At 40.1% G+C, this 17,716-nt stretch overlaps 1 protein-coding gene across 10 annotated transcripts in view; it reads right to left on the bottom strand.

The window, feature by feature from the left end:
* Positions 1-17,716, bottom strand: part of LOC122875048 (AP-3 complex subunit beta-2) — a 48,447-nt gene that overhangs the window by 5,794 nt on the left and 24,937 nt on the right. For 4 of the 10 annotated variants that reach the window (XM_044193789.1, XM_044193790.1, XM_044193785.1 and 1 more), the window contains exons 13-26: positions 17,572-17,704; positions 17,068-17,177; positions 16,704-16,880; positions 16,051-16,237; positions 15,053-15,183; positions 10,868-10,906; positions 10,066-10,180; positions 8,747-8,924; positions 8,202-8,364; positions 7,883-7,970; positions 7,525-7,634; positions 6,754-6,982; positions 5,683-5,767; positions 5,269-5,366 (exon numbers count right to left, since the gene is read on the bottom strand). In XM_044193789.1, coding sequence (XP_044049724.1) covers positions 5,269-5,366; positions 5,683-5,767; positions 6,754-6,982; positions 7,525-7,634; positions 7,883-7,970; positions 8,202-8,364; positions 8,747-8,924; positions 10,066-10,180; positions 10,868-10,906; positions 15,053-15,183; positions 16,051-16,237; positions 16,704-16,880; positions 17,068-17,177; positions 17,572-17,704 — 1,843 coding nt within the window. The remainder of the gene's footprint in view (positions 1-5,268; positions 5,367-5,682; positions 5,768-6,753; positions 6,983-7,524; positions 7,635-7,882; positions 7,971-8,201; positions 8,365-8,746; positions 8,925-10,065; positions 10,181-10,867; positions 10,907-15,052; positions 15,184-16,050; positions 16,238-16,703; positions 16,881-17,067; positions 17,178-17,571; positions 17,705-17,716) is intronic. The other 6 variants (XM_044193791.1, XM_044193793.1, XM_044193787.1 and 3 more) reach the window with 2 other exon arrangements.

Genomic DNA, 17,716 nt, shown 5'->3' with positions numbered 1-17,716 from the left:
TGGTTGTTGTTTCAGCAGCATTTGAATGTGTCACAACCCCAGCCGGTTCCTGTTTTTCCCTGCCACATATTAACTCTCCTGTCATTTCCGATGCAGCCACTCCCTCCTGCCCTGTAGTAACCCCCTTTTCCCGCCTTTCCTATCACCTGACCTTCCCCGCCCACCTGCTCATCTGTTCCCACTTTCCCCTCATCAGCCCTGCAGTGTGCATACTGGCCCATTTCCAGTCATTCCTTGCCTGGATAATCTGTTGTGCCCATCGTAGCTTTCCAGCCTTTTGTTCCGCTTGCCTGACCCCTTTTTGGAAAAGTTTGCCTGTTTTGATCTGCCTGCCTGGTTTTGACTTATGCCTTGTTTTTGACCACGAAATGTGAAATTTTACCTAATCTGTTTGTTTGAGTCGTGCATCTGGGTTCAAACCTGGCTATTCACTGAGCCTTTACAGAATGACTGTATTTCACTGTGAAGCAAGTCCTAACTAGTGCTGAAACAATTAGTCACTTGACAGAAAATTCATCAGAAACAATTGAATCAATGATTAACCGACTAATCGTCATTGATAAAAGTCATTTATCAAGCAAAAATGCCAAACATGGGATGGTTCCAGCTTCCTTAAAGGTGAGAGTTGGATTCTTTACATCATTGTAAAATTGAAATATCTTTTTGGACTATTGGTCACATAAAACAAGCAATCTGAAGACATCATTTTGGGGTTCTTATAGAATAAACCAGTGGTTCCTAACCTAAAATAAAACACTTTGAATCTTTGGTTTAACTGGACACCACATACAGACGTATTTCAAGTAAATTTTATTTATATAGCCGAATATAACAAATCACAAATTTGTCTCAAAGGGCTTTACATTCTGTATAGCGACACCCTCTTTCCTTCATTAGGAAAAACTCCCCAAAAAAAGAAAAAGCTTTGTTTTAAAGGGTCCTGAGCCAAAAATGCTGTAAAACACTGGACTAAATGAAGAATTAATTAATAAAAAATAATCAGCAAATGAATCACTGATGAAAATAATTGTTAGTTGCACGTTGAAATATAGTAATTGAAACCAAGATGCCTAAAAAAAAAAAGCTCTTACTCGGCAAGATGTCTTTTGACCTGCGAATCACAAAAGCAATCTGTGCTAACAAGGTTTGAATGTGCAACAAACCATTCAGACAAAGAAAAATGCATTGTTATTATATATTGTTATACTGCAACACTTTCCCAACATGGTCAGTGGTTATATCAGCAGTTCGAAAGCTCAGGGAACAGAAATAAGAGCGATGGTGCACATGAGCGAGTGCTGCTCTGAGCTTGATGTTATTACTTTTTGTTCACATGGTGCTTGAAGAGTGAATCAGGATCAGTGGATGAGCATTTCCGGTCATTCCTGGTGTAGCAGAGTGTGAGCGGCCTTTATAAAGATGCAGGTTAGTACAGGTGAGTCTGTCTGCAGCTGCAGACCTGGAGATGCAGTTAAGTGTTGATTACCAAGGCAGGAGGGAAGGCGGGGGAGTCAGCAGGAGGCATTAGAGGAGGGGAGGGGGGTCTGTGTGAGGTTGAGGTTGGCTAAAAGGCAGGTGGGCACACAGATGGCTGGGAAAAACAAATCTATCAAAGCCAACTTACCTAGATTCTGTAATAGCTTCTCTATTGCGGACAGTACGAAGAGGGAGGAACCGTGGATATGACACATGTTTAAAGAGGCACTATGGGTTTGTTTGAGCTCAAAACTCGCTCATTGTTAGTCAGGATGGGAAGTGAACACAGAAACATGCTGGTAACTGTTGTCTGTAGCTGCTCTACCAAACTTTGTATTAAAACCTGGGGCCTGTACTACGAAGCAAGTTCAACATACCCAGGATATCTTTCCGTTATCTGGCTTCACTAACCCTAACAACCACAGTCACGCTAAGCGGTCACATGATGGCGGTTATCAACTCGGTAAGTCGAGCCAGGTTTTCCCAATCTAGTTATGAGCGCGTTCGCATAAAAGGGGCGGTGTTTGTAGCATATGACCAATCATGGTCAAGTCTACTAGCAGCAGAGAAGAGACAACAATAATATTAGACAAATACGAAGCAGTTGAACACGTAACCCAGGCTGAAAGCAACACAGCTGCAGCTGCCAAGAAAACTGCCGGACTGTGTGAATGCCTAAATTAATAGGCTTATAATATCACTGCCCCATTATTAGGGCATGAGATCCGACTATAATTACATTTATAATAAGTTTATTTGTACTTATGCACTTACAAAGTACTTTACACATAAAACACAACAATAAAACACACAGTGAATAAACAGGCAGGAGTAGGGAATAAAAGAGGAATAAAATTTAAAAACAATGGATGGCTTAAAACCATAAATAAAACACCAAGGATAAAATGTAAAGCATTGGGTGAATTAAAACTTAAAATAGAGTAGTGCCAGACTTAAGTGCAGCGTCAAGAATAAAGTATAATGTAACTCAATAGTTAAGAATTTAATACAAACCTAAAAATTATGAGACAAAATTATAAGAAGGTAGGAAGATTTGTGTATTCCATTAAATTAATGTCTTGCTTAGATGTATTTTTATGATCATTTTAGCCTTATTCTTTGAGCTGCAACCTGAGCAGTGTGAAACGGCCTCGGGAGCAAATAAGATAAATATAAAAACCTAATTCACAGTGATAAGTAGGCTTTATTTCATATCTTATACTACAAGTACAAGGCTTTAGTGCTTCAATCAGCCTCTGTTGTAGGATGATATCGGTAAAGCACAAGGGTTCTGTCGCCTGTGCTCCAGAGCAGGTTAGGTGTTCAGCATAAGTTACCAAGGCGATCTACCCCGGTAAGAAGTGAACCACGGTCGTAACCCTAAAAAAACCCAACAAACCCAGGGTTAAACCTGAAGTTACCTCGCTAACCCCAAATCCTGTTTCGTAGTACAGACCTCTGGTTGGGTTTTGGTGGATTTAAAGTGGCCAGTAAACTCTTAAGATCTGTCCCAATACCCACGCATCGCCAGGTAGTAGGCAAGTATGTCCCACGTCGGAAATATACCAACACACAGTACATTTAATCCAAACTTTCTAAGCACTTTTCCTAATGCCGCTTCGAAGAAGTGCTCAGAGCTAAATGTATCCCGAGATTCACCGCGGTCTACTGCGCAACACCAGGCCAGGTGATGGTGGTAGTGCGCCGATGAGCTGGTGACTGACATTAACCAACAGACATGAAGAAGCTGAAGTTTATGCCATGCTGGATTCAGCCTGAATATTATTATTTATGCCCAAACACTATAAACAGTTATGGTAGAACCTCCACTGATGGTTATCACTAAATTAAAAAAACTATTCTTCTCGAAAAAAGCAATATTATATAACTGATGTTGTCAATGTCAACATAAATAAATATCATATCTTATTAGTTGTTAGCAACTTGAGATATGATCAACTTATGATCCTTACTGTTAACCTTGTTTATATGTTTAGCATTTTGGATTTTGGATATCTGTTTATTGATATACTTTATATTTGCAGTCTTTCCTACTTTACAGCTGCACAACAATTTCCCTCAGGATAAATAAAGTTCTATCTTATTATAAATGATTTTGAAAAATATGTTCATCCCTTAAAAAAAAGTAGCAGATATAAAACTTTCAAAATAATATGTTAGCTCTCTTTTATGCACAGTAGAGCTACATGTTTGTCTTTATTAACTATATTACTCCTGAATTTGCGTTTCTTTTTACCATCATCTGAATGTAACTGTAATACTGTACGTTTCATTATATATATTTGCTCATTATGTGGAAATTAAATAAAAACAACAAAAGATCTGAGAGGGCCTCGTTATCATTAATTAACTCAAGTGTAGGTACTGAGACAGACCCTTAGTTTCCTGCACTGATGAAACTATTGTGCAGCAAACAGTTTGAAAGGCGATCAAGGCTTCCTATTGAAATAAAGAAACATGCAATACTGTGATTATTCATGTGACTACATACTGTTAACTATTATAGAAGAATACAAATCAAAAAATGTGACTAAATGTTACTTTAAATGCATACACACACTTACAGGTGTTGCATTTATTTAAACGTAACATAAAAAGGACATTAAATGTGTGTACAGCTTAAACTATAGGGACAAAATCTTGAAACAAATGCTGATGAGGAGAAAAGACAAGTGATGTTGATTTTGTTCTCTCCTACTGTAAATGTTTTAAAGATTTCCTCCTCAATTGGCCTTATTACAGTCATTTAATCAGTGGGCCTTGTTTGTGTTCAGTTATTGAATGCACACATCAGACTGTCTTTGTCAGCTTCAAATGAGAAAAGAGAAAAAAGAGAAAGAAAACCTGCTGCACTTTTGTTGATCAAAGTTCTGATTTACTGAAACAAACCATGGCACTGCAGCCTTGATTTATTAGCTGTTAGCAGCTAATAAATCAAGGCTGAAGACGTTTCTTTTTGCCGCTGCCTTTTATTAAATCAAATAATGATTAATTTCTTACACTGCACTGTAACTTTTACTCTCCTGTTTTATCTTGTTTTTATTTTCTATGTAACTCTTGTATTTAAAAGTCTTTTTATATTGCCCTATGTTGCTTTTATGTTTTATGTAAAGCAGTTTGAATTGCCTTGTTGTTAAAATGTGCTGTACTAATAAACTTGCCTTGCCTTTTCAGCAACATCATATATTTACCTACAATATGATCTCAGAATAATGAAATAATGAACAGAGGTTGTTTGCTCTTTTGTCACATTATACCTTGCTCTTTAAAATACTTTTGGCTGATTGCAAGAAAGCCATCATACGGAAATGGCTGCTGACAAACCCTCCAACAAAAGGACGACTGGACTGCAACTGTGAAAAAAACTGTGTGTAGAAAGTTACCTTTAAGATTACGATTTGATCAATATGTAAAATACTGGCAAAAATGGACTACATGTACCTATGAGATATAACACATCATTGGGAGACCCATTTCCTGTACAAATATTATGTTGCCCATGACAACTTACTGTTTTTGTATAAATGTAAATACATTTGAAAAAGAAAATAATAATAATAATAATAATAAATTGATAGAGAGAATTAGTAGGAAAGGAAATATGAGACATCAGTTGTATATCCACCTCCACACAGTACAGACATACAGTAGTAACTGACTCCTCTTTCCCATTATTATAGAGTTGTTTAATGTGATGGCAGTAAAGTCATAGTGTTTTTATATTCTACATATTCCTCAATAGAATTATTTAAATGTCCTTTTATCACTCACCTTGCTCCTTTTTAAACTCATTCTCTGTCAGGAAGACGGGCCTCATCAGCTCCCCAACCGGCGGCTGAATCGAGACGTAGAACTTCCTGGTGTGAGTGCTGAAAACGGAGACAGACATGAAAAAAAGAGCAGTTTTAGGAATTATTATTTTTCTAAAAGGGCAGGGGAATTTCTGAACTTATATTACTATTGTTTTATTTGTTTCCTCAGTGCTGTACACAGAGCACCGATCCTGGGTGAAATATCACATTTGTGAGTTTAAAACAATATTGCACTTGGCCTGCAGACACATGCAACAAAGTGAGCGTAATTTGAAAACTCAACAGATTTATGAGAAATAGTTCATCTGTTTTCACGCAGTACTACGTGAGGACTGCAGAGAGGCTGCACGCTAAAACACAGAATCCATCTCACCACAGCTGGAAGTTCGCCGCTTGTGTTGAGTCACAGAAATCGATGCCCATCACAGCTGTGGCCGTCTCACCTGCTGGCAGCAGCTCTGTCAACACACAAGAACAAAGACCTCTTCAGTCAGCTACTCAGCTACTCTGATCTGAGATTAAACATGTGTCCTCTACCGCAAACTGTGTGCTGCGTTATGTGTGATTCACTGAAACATCTAAGCTATGTACCAATTACATTACTACATACTAACTCTAAGCAGGTTTTGAATATGTGCTGTGTTCACAATGGAAAACTGACAAGATAAAGTATACTCTAAAAAGTCAGTATGGATACCGCAAAACACATTTTCTTTCTACATGATGCACGGGCAGAGTGCATCATGTAGGTAGGTAGACAGGCAGGTAGGCCGGTCACTCATTTCATTGGGGCCAAATGAAATGATGACTTATTACAGGCCTGCAACAGCCACCGATACCAGATTTTTCTCAGCCCCCCCCCAATAACAAAAAATGCTTCTGAAATACATTACCTACCCTAGATTTATGTATACTAGGAGAATTAGTAAATTGTACATACTGCATACAATTAGCATGTAGTAGAATTTTTTTTGTATTGTCAAATGGAGTAAAATATACAATCTAAGCATATAAATCCATCCAATCTTGTTCCTCTAAATGCCATTTGTATTCATATGGTTTGCTTCTATTCTGTCATGCTGTCCAGACCAAGGACTCCTGACAGCTACTGGACAGACTGCCACAAATTTGGTCATCCTCTTCAAAGATTGATTGATTCTTAACGGTCTTTGTGATTGTCGTCTAGCACCCTTATCAGGCCCAAACTGCAACTTAAATACAAAATAAAATATAAAAAGATAAATCTTTGTGTTTTTGATGATCCCTGACCTTTACTCTAGCACCACCCCTTAACCTGTACAATTTTATCCCCGCTACTTGTAAGGCTCTAAGAACAGGAGGACATCATAGGTTTGTTTTTTAAAAACAGCAAAAGGAATACTGGTGTCTTGTTTGGATCGCATGGCAATAAAAAGTTTAGTCCCCATCGGGCCCCGTCACTCACCAATCTCAGGAAACTCTTTGACCCTCATCCCAGACTGGAGCTTCACGTCCTCCATGTGCAGGTTCTTGGTGTCGGAGGTGGCGTTGTTGGTGAACTGCATCTGCACCGCCACCATGTTCGCATCGGGGCTGAACGGCTGTCGGCTGAAGCAGTACTCCACCGACAGGCCCTCCCCTGTGATCCGGTGCAGCAGCTCGTAGCTCTTCAGTGCACTGGAGGGAGCGATGGTCTGTAGTCAGAGGAGGAGATGAAGAATCATTACCAATCTTTGGACTGTTTTCATAACTTATTTTTCCTCTTTACAAACTGGCACTGATTAGTACATTGATTTTAAGTATAAAGCAGATGTTTAGAATTGAATATCTTTTCATTGGCTTTGCTGTTGGTGTGGTGAGGTGGCCAAAGTCAGAAATCCAGGTTGCGTGATGGCCTCAGATCCTAAAAAGACTTTTCTGGTCTGAGGATAAGAAAAGACATATCAGCCGTAGAGATGTCTGCATTTTTTGAATATAATAGGACTACATGGAACTCGGCTTGTGGCGGCAGACATCTCTACGGCCGATATCTCCAAAACTCGGCAACTCACACCAAAACAATGTAGATGGCTAAATACCGCTACAGGTAAGAGGAAAAATTTGTATTTTTGATTTTGGGATGAACTGTCTCTTTAAGATTTAGCCTGGTATCAGCTTTTCTAGAATCTTTTCTATGAATTTATCTAATAGAGTGAAGTCCCTAACCAGGTAGGTGAGAGACATGTGAAGTACTTACTGCCGGAGAGAGAACAGCGTCAGACAAAGACAGTCCCTCTAGGTCTGTCACAAGGCTGTTGGACAGGAAGGTGTTGACGGGTGTGACTTGAGGAGAGGGAGCAGGTTCAACTGGGAACAGAGACGGGAGTGTGAGAACCATTCATCTCTTTGTTATATCATCTCTTGTAGGAATACATTTTAGTTCTTGATTACCAGAAGAGTTGGCATAGTCAAGCACAGCTACTATTACTGTGATATTTAGAAATAATGACAGTTTGCAAACGTCCTTGTCCATTGACTTTACCTTACTGACGTGCGCGTCATTACTTTTGTATTCTGTTTCAGAGCAGAAAGCTTACAGAGATGAAAATACTCACAATCATCGAGGTCGAGCAGAGACATTTCTTTCTTCTCCGTCTTGCACTCTTTCTTGACAGGCTTAGAAGGAAGTTTAGATACAGCTGCCTGGAAGGAGATGAAAGAAAACTGACATGAATGGATACAGATTTCTATGTTACTGTGTGCAGGTGGTGCAGTCTAAATAGAGAAATGTTTGGTCCATAAGTCAATGACAAGAATACAGTTTTAGATTTTGTTTATCTATCTATCTTTTTTAGATGTAGATAGGGTCCTGATTTCACCTGTGTTTAACATTTAAGTGTGTGTTTTTTTTTAATGTGGAGACATTATCGATACCTTTTTCTTCTTTTTGACTTCTGCCTCAGACTCAGAGTCTTCAGACTCTGATTGACTGCTTTCAGACTCGCTCTCCTCCTCGTCAGATTCGGACTCCGAGTCGCTCTTACGTTGTTTACTCTTCCTCTCGTGCTTCCTCTCTTCTTCTTCACTGCTCTGCTCGCTGGAAAGGAAAGCAAAGGTCCCATTAGGATCAGAGAGTTATTATTATAAGGGATGAGACAGATTCTACTGTTATGTTTACAGACAAAAAAATAGAACTACCTATCAAACAAGAGTCTGTGAAATGGATTGCACGAGGGCACACAGAAGAGAGTAAAGTGACCACAGTTAACTACAAATAGGGCTTTCAGTATAAAATGACAGCATGTTATATAGTCAAGATTTGGCTCAGGACCTAAGGATGAATGATATACCTACGCACAAAATGGAATATCATGAATTTAGTATTAACAGATATTAAGATCTAAAATGTATTCAAAATTTCGGAGTCGTGTTCTCTTTTTGGCTGGGGCAGTAACCCTAAAAACACAAGCATGTGCTACCTTTCGCTTTCTTGCACTGGCTTCTTTAATTCTTTCTTTTTCTTCTTCTTGTCCTTTTCCTCCTCATCCTCCTCCTCTTCCTCAGATTCAGAGCCTTCCTCACTCTCTTCACTCTCTGATCCTGACCCGCTCTCCTCGCTGGCGCTGCGACTCTCCAAGCCGCTGGCAGAGTCCGACTCTGAAAGGGAAAAGGGTCAGGGTCAGAGGGTGAGCAGGTCAGTTATTTTACGCAGAAAACAGTGACAAGAAAGTCTGCCAGGCACGTTATAGTATATCCATATTGTACAGATGCACTTACAACACAAGAGCTGGGAGCAAGTGATTTTTACACGAACCATAAAACAATCGAGTTTTAAACAATTCCTCATTCAAAAGAATCAATATCAAACTCACTCAAGTGTCCAAGTGTACAAGTCAAATCTAAATTCAATTCTTGATCTGTGAAATCACTATTTGTTCCGGTTTTTCCTTGACATTCATCAATGGAGAAGATCACATTTTTATTATCCCTTGTATTGTTGATGTTTCAGACACATTCTTCCAGTGGCAAGTTATAATGAGCACCACTAACAGTCCCAGACTTTCTTTCTCTTAGGTCGTAACTGAGGCACACACACACACACAACAATAATGATTAAAGACAGAGATTAGAAGGACAATTTTGTGCCACACATTTTGTTAGTAATAATTTGGTGCAGGCTTCGAAAACATCGACATCGACACCGAAAGCCAGCAAAGAAGGTTTAAGTAAGCAATCTTGTTAATCTTTAGAAAGACAGGACAACTTGTCAGATGTAAACTAACATCCAGGGTTTTGTTATGTCTTTTATTTCTCCTTTCTGTAATGCAAACTGAATTTTCACTCGCTACTAAAAAGTCACGTTTCAGTTTAAATATTTGACACACCAGAGGATTATGGAAACCCCCAAAAATCTTTGACATTCCCAATTAGGATAGTATGACACAGATTTGAGTCTTTTCACTCACACGAACATAATACTAAAGTACTAAACTCATACTACTACCAGTAGTAATATTCACTAGATAATACTAAGAGTAAAATAACAGTGTCCATTAAAGGATAAGGTTGGTGACACGTTATCACTTTAGTTCCTTTTATAGGATTTGTTGACAAGAAGAACAACATTGAATAATGGCGGCCTTATCTTTAAATGGACATTGGTTATGTCTCAATTTGTCACACTGGATTTCAGAAGAAATCTCATGCTCACACACGCAAACACATCTGTGGTGGACGCTACTCGATTGGACTAAAGGATGTGACAGCACCAACACAGCCAGCAGCGCCCTAAAGTTACCACTGTCAGCTGACTCCGTTGGCCCCGACTCGCCCTCCGAGTCAGAGTAGAACGGCTTCTCCACTTTCTTCTCCTTCCTCTTCTCTCGGCTGCTGCATTTGGTCCATTCAGGCACCTGGCAGAGGAAGCAGCGTTCAGACAGTAAGCCGTCAGCTCTGCCTCAGAAACAAACCCCTCAGACAGAAGCAGAGACGTGGGCAGATTACAGTAGCGTGGCCATGAATGCCTCTGCCTGGGCGTGATGCAGCCAAATGAAGCCAGCCATCAGATCTGCTTTTAGATCTGACAGTCAGAGAACAAATTCAGTACAGACACTAATGCTTGTATGGAGGGGTTTTTTTTCTTTTCTTTTTAAACACAGATAGATGTTAGCACCAGGTGATGCCTTCATGACCAGTTGCAGAAATGGTTTCCTTTTAACACAGGGAGCAATTCCATTAAGAGAAGTGATGTCTTTGAGGAGTGGTGACTGTCCTCTCACACTTTAATCTGTCTCGCTCTTTCTGTGACCAAACTCATTAACCAGAGCCATCAGCTAATGAGTGTGGACGGCTCCAAACCCCATTTAAAACCCACAAGGCTGTTAATGCATCTCGACGTGTCAGAGGACGCACGTCCTGCTAAAAGAATCACTTCTTTAATGGTAGAGACCGAGGAAGAGGGTGCTGTGTTTCAGGTAGCTTTGACTGAGCTAAGCACAGAACAGCAACTACATTAGGCGGGGTGTCAAAAAGCACTCGGGTTTTGCCGCTATATGGGTTGGGGCTCAAGGAGGTGGGCTCTGTGCCGCTAACTGACTCACACTCGTTAATGTTGTGACTCTTTCAAGCAGCGTAAATACCTGGCAGATGTAGAAAAGAAAAAGATTGGGATGGAGGTGAGATAAGGAAGGAAAAGTTTAGAAAAAAAGTCAGGAAAGTAAGAGAAACAGGCACAGGAAGGTTTCTGGGTCTAAAAAGAAGATGTGTGAGAACAGTTTGATATCACAGAGACAAAAATTAACCCCAAATTTCATCACAGTATACTTATTTACCACAATATCTGGTAACTAGGTAGTTAATTAAATACCAAGGGAATTTTTTTCCTGGTAAAATCAATCCACTCCAATATAACTTAATTATACTGTACATACTTAAATATGCACTTAAAGCAGCTACAAGGAACTTTCATTCTGTGGTGATTCTGGCGGCCCCTGTGGACAAAAGCGGTAGTGTCGCGAGATCTCGATCTGGCTAGCGCGTGCATTTGTTCTGGACGGCAGTGAAAGAAAGATGCAACTTATTTTTAATACTATTATTCTTGTCTAAGCAGCTGTTTGCATGATGCGTAGCGATGAGGTAATGTTTCTATTTGCTATGTAAGATTAATAAATGTAATATGACGATGGTGAAACAAAGTCAACTTTGTTTTAGTACCGTTCATACGCCTAGGTTAGATGTAAGCCTACAACTAACAGATTCGGTTACTCGGTAATAGTAATTTTGTTCTTTTCTTTTTCTCTTTACTGATCCTGCCCCAGTATCAGCCATAACCACAAAATATAACGTCAAAAATAAAAATTCTCTAAAGAAAAATCTCCTCCTGCTACTCACTGTGAAACTTTGCCTGGGAAAATGTAAACAGGCTCTTCCGGTCTGCGTGCCGTAAATCGTTTCGTCTGATTTCGCAGGGAATCAAACCCGGTGACAGACATTAAGAATAACTATATAGAAATAGCCAATATTCTCGCTGATGGTCTTGTTTGCTTATGTAGGTCATATAGTGGAATCGGTATTCAATTTAGACTGTTTTATAACCAGTTAAAAACTCTTTGTAGTTGCTTTAAATAAAGAACTAAAAAGTCACATTAACAACTTACTAATACGTCAAGCAAATACATGACAATGCATTTAGTATAAATGTCTTCATCAGTGACAAAGCATGATGTTATACTAGCATCGATTAAAATAAACTAAAAAGAGTGAAACAGGTGGAACAGGAGAGGGAAAGCCGTCATGGAGTAAGAAATCACATCACTCGGTATCACACAACAACATTTGACTTCCTTGTCCTTGTTGGCTTAAAAGTAAGTGGAAATCAGTGAGTAAGTGGACCTTGAGTGGAGATTGGTTTGTCAACTGCAGTTTTCGAGGTCAAGAATTAACTGTCAACCTCAACTTTTAAACCAACATGAAAGAGAAGAGAAGTCCTAAAAAGTGCTCAGAGTAATGGGATAATTAGAAAATATCATGGAAGGTTTGAACATCTACAGTTCCTTGACGACTGAGCAAATTTCATATGATGATGAAGACCATGGGATGTGGTTGAAAGCTCCAGGACAGGCAAGTAAGTGGACCTTGAGTTGAGACTGTCAACTGCTGTTTCTAAGGTCGAGAATGGACTGTGAAGCTCAGCTTTCTAATCCTTGCGACTGGTTTCTTTTGCTACTTGAATCAGCTTCGTCTTTAAGATTTAGCATCGACTCTTTTTGTTCATCTTCAATTCTACAGTTTTCATTTCTTTAAAGAGGATAAAGAATGATCTCTTTCCACTTGGAACAAAGACGGCTGTCACATTTACCTTCTGTTAATCTGCACTGATTCAGGGATTCAGCACAGAGGAGTGCAATCTCATTAATCTTATCTCCTCAACTTGACCATCGTCAGTTTCTACATTATGACAACCAGAGAGAGACGATAGGAGGAAAGAGAGAGCAGTCATCAAAACAAACACCGCACTCCCAAAACCGAGGGTGGGGGCACCTCTCGCCAGTCTCCCAGCAAGCCGATCCGCCCCTCGCTGGTGGTTATAACTTGCTCTATCTGTGGAGATGCATAATGTGCAGAGGGAGAACCTGTCAGAGAGGTCGGGGCTTCAGAGGATCCACTGACCCTCCCAGCTTTTACAGCCACAACATGAGTGGATGTAATGGGACTAACGACCCAGCCAGGTTTCTGAGCAACTGAACTGCTACTTCAAGGACCATACTGGTGGTTTTACAAATCATGTATATTATCCATCATTGCTGACCATTTTTCAAAGCATACTAAAAGGTTTTTAGGCTGAGTTCCCACTTCCAAACCGTCCATTGTTTTTCATTCACTTTAATACACTTTGAATAACAACTGGCACAGATTTGAGACATGCTTGAGATCCCACAGCCCGATGAGATGAGTTCAAGTATCCCATCATGTTTAAATGTGTTATTTTTAATGGATTTTTCTCTACTGGATGTTATTGGTTTGGTCGAGTTTGCATTTGGAGTGGCAGAAGCTGGACGTTTCCAATAATTTATCGACCTCTTTTAGCTATTTCCAGGTTCTCTGCTTGCGTGCTAACAAGTTTTTATTCTCAGTGGGTTCAGGTGTTTCAGTTGATGGAGGTTGGTGGGAGGCGTGTCCTGTGCAGTAGGCCTGTCATAGCTGGTAGTTAATTGGTTATTGTGACAATAGATATATCAAAGATTAGCCTCAAACCAATTTGTAATACTTACAAACACGGATAACCAGTGGTGTAGCTTTAGCTTTTCCTTGTTCAAGAGCGCTGAGAGAAGGGACTGAGGGCAGGCACAGATGTCTACTGCTCTTGGACAAGTTGGTGAAATATTTGGAGTAGGCTTTGTAGGTATTACATTTACTCTACCTAAATAATGGATTATTGTTTTCGAAACAGTGCCTGAGCTGCATTATCACGCTGTGAAACAAAATAAAAGCGAGAAATTGTTCACTGTGATGGATCAGCCACCTCAAGCAAGTTTCAACTCTCTGCAAAGGAGGCAGATATCTGCCTAGAAGGCAGGGAATCAAATTATAAGTGAATTCAATGCTTTGGAAAACGGCCGACAGTAATGTAACTTTACTTACTTAGCCAGCTAAAACATACTAAACTCCCGGTATTATCTTTTACAAGCCTGTCTCTTGTACATCACCAGTCGAATCAAAATAAAACTCAAGGTATATAGCAATGCACCTGTGGCCTCATCTTGAAATCTGCATCACAAGTAAATGACATGTTAACACTGGGTATGGAACATTAGGCTGTGAGTAAAAAATTATACACTGTAATAACAAAAATTAACAAAAATGACGACAAAATCAAGCCTTGAGGTCACTCCTGAAATTCAAAATCAAGTGGTTTTATGAGTTGAGTCTTGATTTTGACAAAGAAGTGACGCACTCAAGTTTTGATATCATGTCTTCATTTAGATCACATTGTTGGTAATGAACCGATGGCACATGGAGTGAATGGGATGGAGAAGAAGAGGTGGGAATTTGGTTGAAAGTTTGTTTTTTCAGCTATAGTCCAGTAGAGTATAAATAGTGTTTCTAATTGAAAATTCGGCCAAATTAAATACATTACTGATGCATAATATCAACTGTACTGAAATATTGTAGTATTGTCGGTGCCGGCCTCTTAAAACCCCCCTTAGGTCAACCTCTAACAGAGACTACAGGACGTGGTTTACTGCTGTTGATACTGATTTGTAGTGAAAAGCTCCCAAATCTGTTCTCTTCTGTATCACATGTGCTATTGGCTCAAACAGTGGTCAGAATTCACCTGGACGGGGTGAGCGAGCTGCTGCTGAACAGAGGCAAGTGCAGCAGAGAGGGTGACGAGTTCAATACCACTGACTGTTTTCATAGTGAATCAGAAGTTTTTAAATAGACGCTATAATCCTCTTTTCTCCTTTGTGACTCATTCTCCTCCATGGGGGGGAGGGGGAGTTGTTAAGCAGCATCCATTTGGAAATAGATGGAGGCCAAAAAGGATGCATGTTACCGATGAGCTAATGCTAATGAGCTGTAAGTGAATGAAAGATGGCTAGTGGAATCAATGTTATATTGGAGTTAATGTTATATTGGATGTGAGACTCTGGTGACTCTGTCCAGCCCCTCTGAGGTACTGCTCTGGGGCAGGAGCAACCCTCGCTCCCCTCCACCTTTTGGGGCCCCTGGAGACCCCAGAGGGCCCCTGTGTCTCTGTATGTTACTGTTCCCACTGCACGCACAGAATCCTTCACCTCCACGTTGCGCACGGAGGGGTCTGGGGCGGCTTCGGGCCAGTCAGGCAACTCCTGGTAGCCGCCAGCCTTGGCATTCAGCAAGTGGGACAATGAACCCAACTGGAAGTGGTCTCGATCTGCAAAAACACAAGAAAAAAAGGAATCCACAATGCAAATCTGCACAGAACAGAACATACTCATGCTCTAATATTTGGAACTACAGTTCCCATAATTTGGGGGCTTTGGATGATGTAAACCGGAAGTACAATGTTGCCATGGAGTCAGTTAGTTAGGTGTGGGCTACATTTTGGCAAATTGGCACCATTAAAAGTACACTGAATTAGCTACTAACAGTTCCTTTACATTTACGATGTGCCCATGGACGTACAGACAACTATCACTGGATTGCTTTGACACTGAAGAAAAACTTGAACAAATGTGATGATTTTCGGGCAAGTTCTGGAGTTATGAGCATCTTTTTTCTATGATTTCTAAGCAGATTTATGGACGTTAATTGGTGTGGAAGTGTAAGTCACACTGAATCTAAAAATATATGTATCATGTCTGTGTGTTTTAAAGTAGCTGATTTGCCTCCATGAGCTGCGTGTCACAGCCACAGCTGCAACTGCTGATCGTGTTGATAAGCGGGCCAAACTACAATAACTAACTTCCTGTTGTTTTCAGAACACCAGCATGCACCTGTCCCTTTCACCCCACACAGTATCTTAGCCTCACGCCTCACCCTCTGCATCCCCCCTGCAACTCTCCTGTGGCGAGAAGGTGCTAGTGGTGAAATAACTTTATTCTGGCAACAGGAAAATGTAATCAGTTAGTAGTGACTCTCTTAAATTTCAATTTCATTAGGGAGTCCAAGCACTAAATGTAATTAAGCCCTAAAGAAATCGCTCAGATAATTTCTATTATTTTAGTTTTCCTTATTCTAAAAGTTGTCCTTTTCTTAATATAGACATGGAAGAGTTTTAACTTTTATATGGCTTCTGTACCTTTAAATGGAGACTCGAGGACCGGTGCAGGTTTGAGGGCGAGGAACAGTTTCTTAGCGTACTTGCTGAGAGCTCCACTCTTCTCGGTGGGCACGATTAGCTGGCGAATGAAGCGCGCCCGATCACGGATGTCGTAGTTCTGGTCATACTTGGCCAAGTTGAGAACATACTGCGTCAACAGTTTGGTCTGCGAGAAGAAGGAATATGAAGGACATGTAGGATGAGGACAGTATGCAAACAAGAATACGCATGTACATGTGTGCAAATGTGGTTGTTTGTGGAGGGGTCATGTCACATAACAGTCTGGTATTATGACCCCGATGTAAATGAAAAGTAGTGAACATTACATTGGGTAATTAGTTGATAGAATGTCACTAGGTGGTTGCCAGGTGTTTCCCAGGATTTTCTCAGTAACTGGTAGGGTGTTGCTCGGTAGTTACTGAATTAGTTTTCTTGAGCCCTAGCTGGCCCATTTGTATGTCTAAAAAAGTCTTAAAGCATTAAAACTTAATTTGTGAGTTAATTTTCTCTAAAAGTAAAAATCTGAGCACACCTATATGGTATAAAAACCTATGACTGACAAAATGTTAAATGATTTTTAACAGAATTTGTTGTATTGGTTATGTTTCTGCTCTCGGTAACATCATTCACACCTGTTTGGAGTTGGTGAGATAGAGCTTGGCGGCCAAATTGATGATTTGTAGCTTGACAATGTCCTCTTCGTTAGTGAACGACTTCGCCATTTTCCTCAGGACATCCGGGGCAATCTTAGGTACATGCTCACAGTATTCTCCGATCAGCCACAGGATACTGGCCCGTGCCATCGGCACCTGAGAACAATTACAATGAAATTAAATGGTTGTGTACATTTACCTCTTCTACTGGTACTAGACAGGGATGTAACTGCACATCCAAAGGGAAAAGTTCAAAACAGAAAGTACAACTCCTGTTTCCTTTGCTGTAACCAGAAATTTTAAAGCCAGACGTTGACAGCCATTTTTAAAACGAGACTCTCACCTGGATGTTGTCTGTTAGTTTCGCCATGTGCTTTATGATGTCGCTGTGTTTCTCCGGTTGCATCTGCAGCAGCTTCTTAATAACCACCACCGACTCGGCTACGACCAACTCTGTACAACAAGAGGAAGAGTTGCTCATTGAAATCATAAATGAACATTGAAAAAAGTTTTTTCATCCAAATTCAGTCCCTTACTTATTCACTGAAGAAATGCTCTGAAACAGGTTCCTCATTTTCACTCATAATTAGTTTTTTCAGCTTGTCTGGATATGAAGTCTGTGTCTTGGAGATTTTTATCTAATCTTCTAAAACTTGTTTTCTTCTGCTTCCATTATTTCACTGTGCTATGTTCTATTTTATAATTTAGAAATGCAAATTAATAGGATTGATGATCATATTGACCCTATATCTGATAAAGCTAGCCGCAACAATTTATTCCTTCTTCACTACATACCACAATATGTACCACTTAAAAAGCATCTAGAGTATCACGTAGAAAGACTTACCGTCTCGGTTGGACAGCAGCTGCACCAGGCCGTTCAGACACGTGTCCCTCACCTCGCCGATGTTGGTAGCACAGCGGCCGATGGCTTGGATTGTGGCAGCCACAAAGTCTTTATCCATGCTTTTAATGTATGTCTGCCGGAAAAA

The sequence above is a fragment of the Siniperca chuatsi genome, linkage group LG4, assembly GCF_020085105.1.
Source record: "Siniperca chuatsi isolate FFG_IHB_CAS linkage group LG4, ASM2008510v1, whole genome shotgun sequence".
In the NCBI taxonomy this organism is placed as follows: domain Eukaryota; kingdom Metazoa; phylum Chordata; class Actinopteri; order Centrarchiformes; family Sinipercidae; genus Siniperca; species Siniperca chuatsi.
Note: the sequence above shows the minus strand (reverse complement) of the source record. Positions and strands in the feature narration are given on the sequence as shown.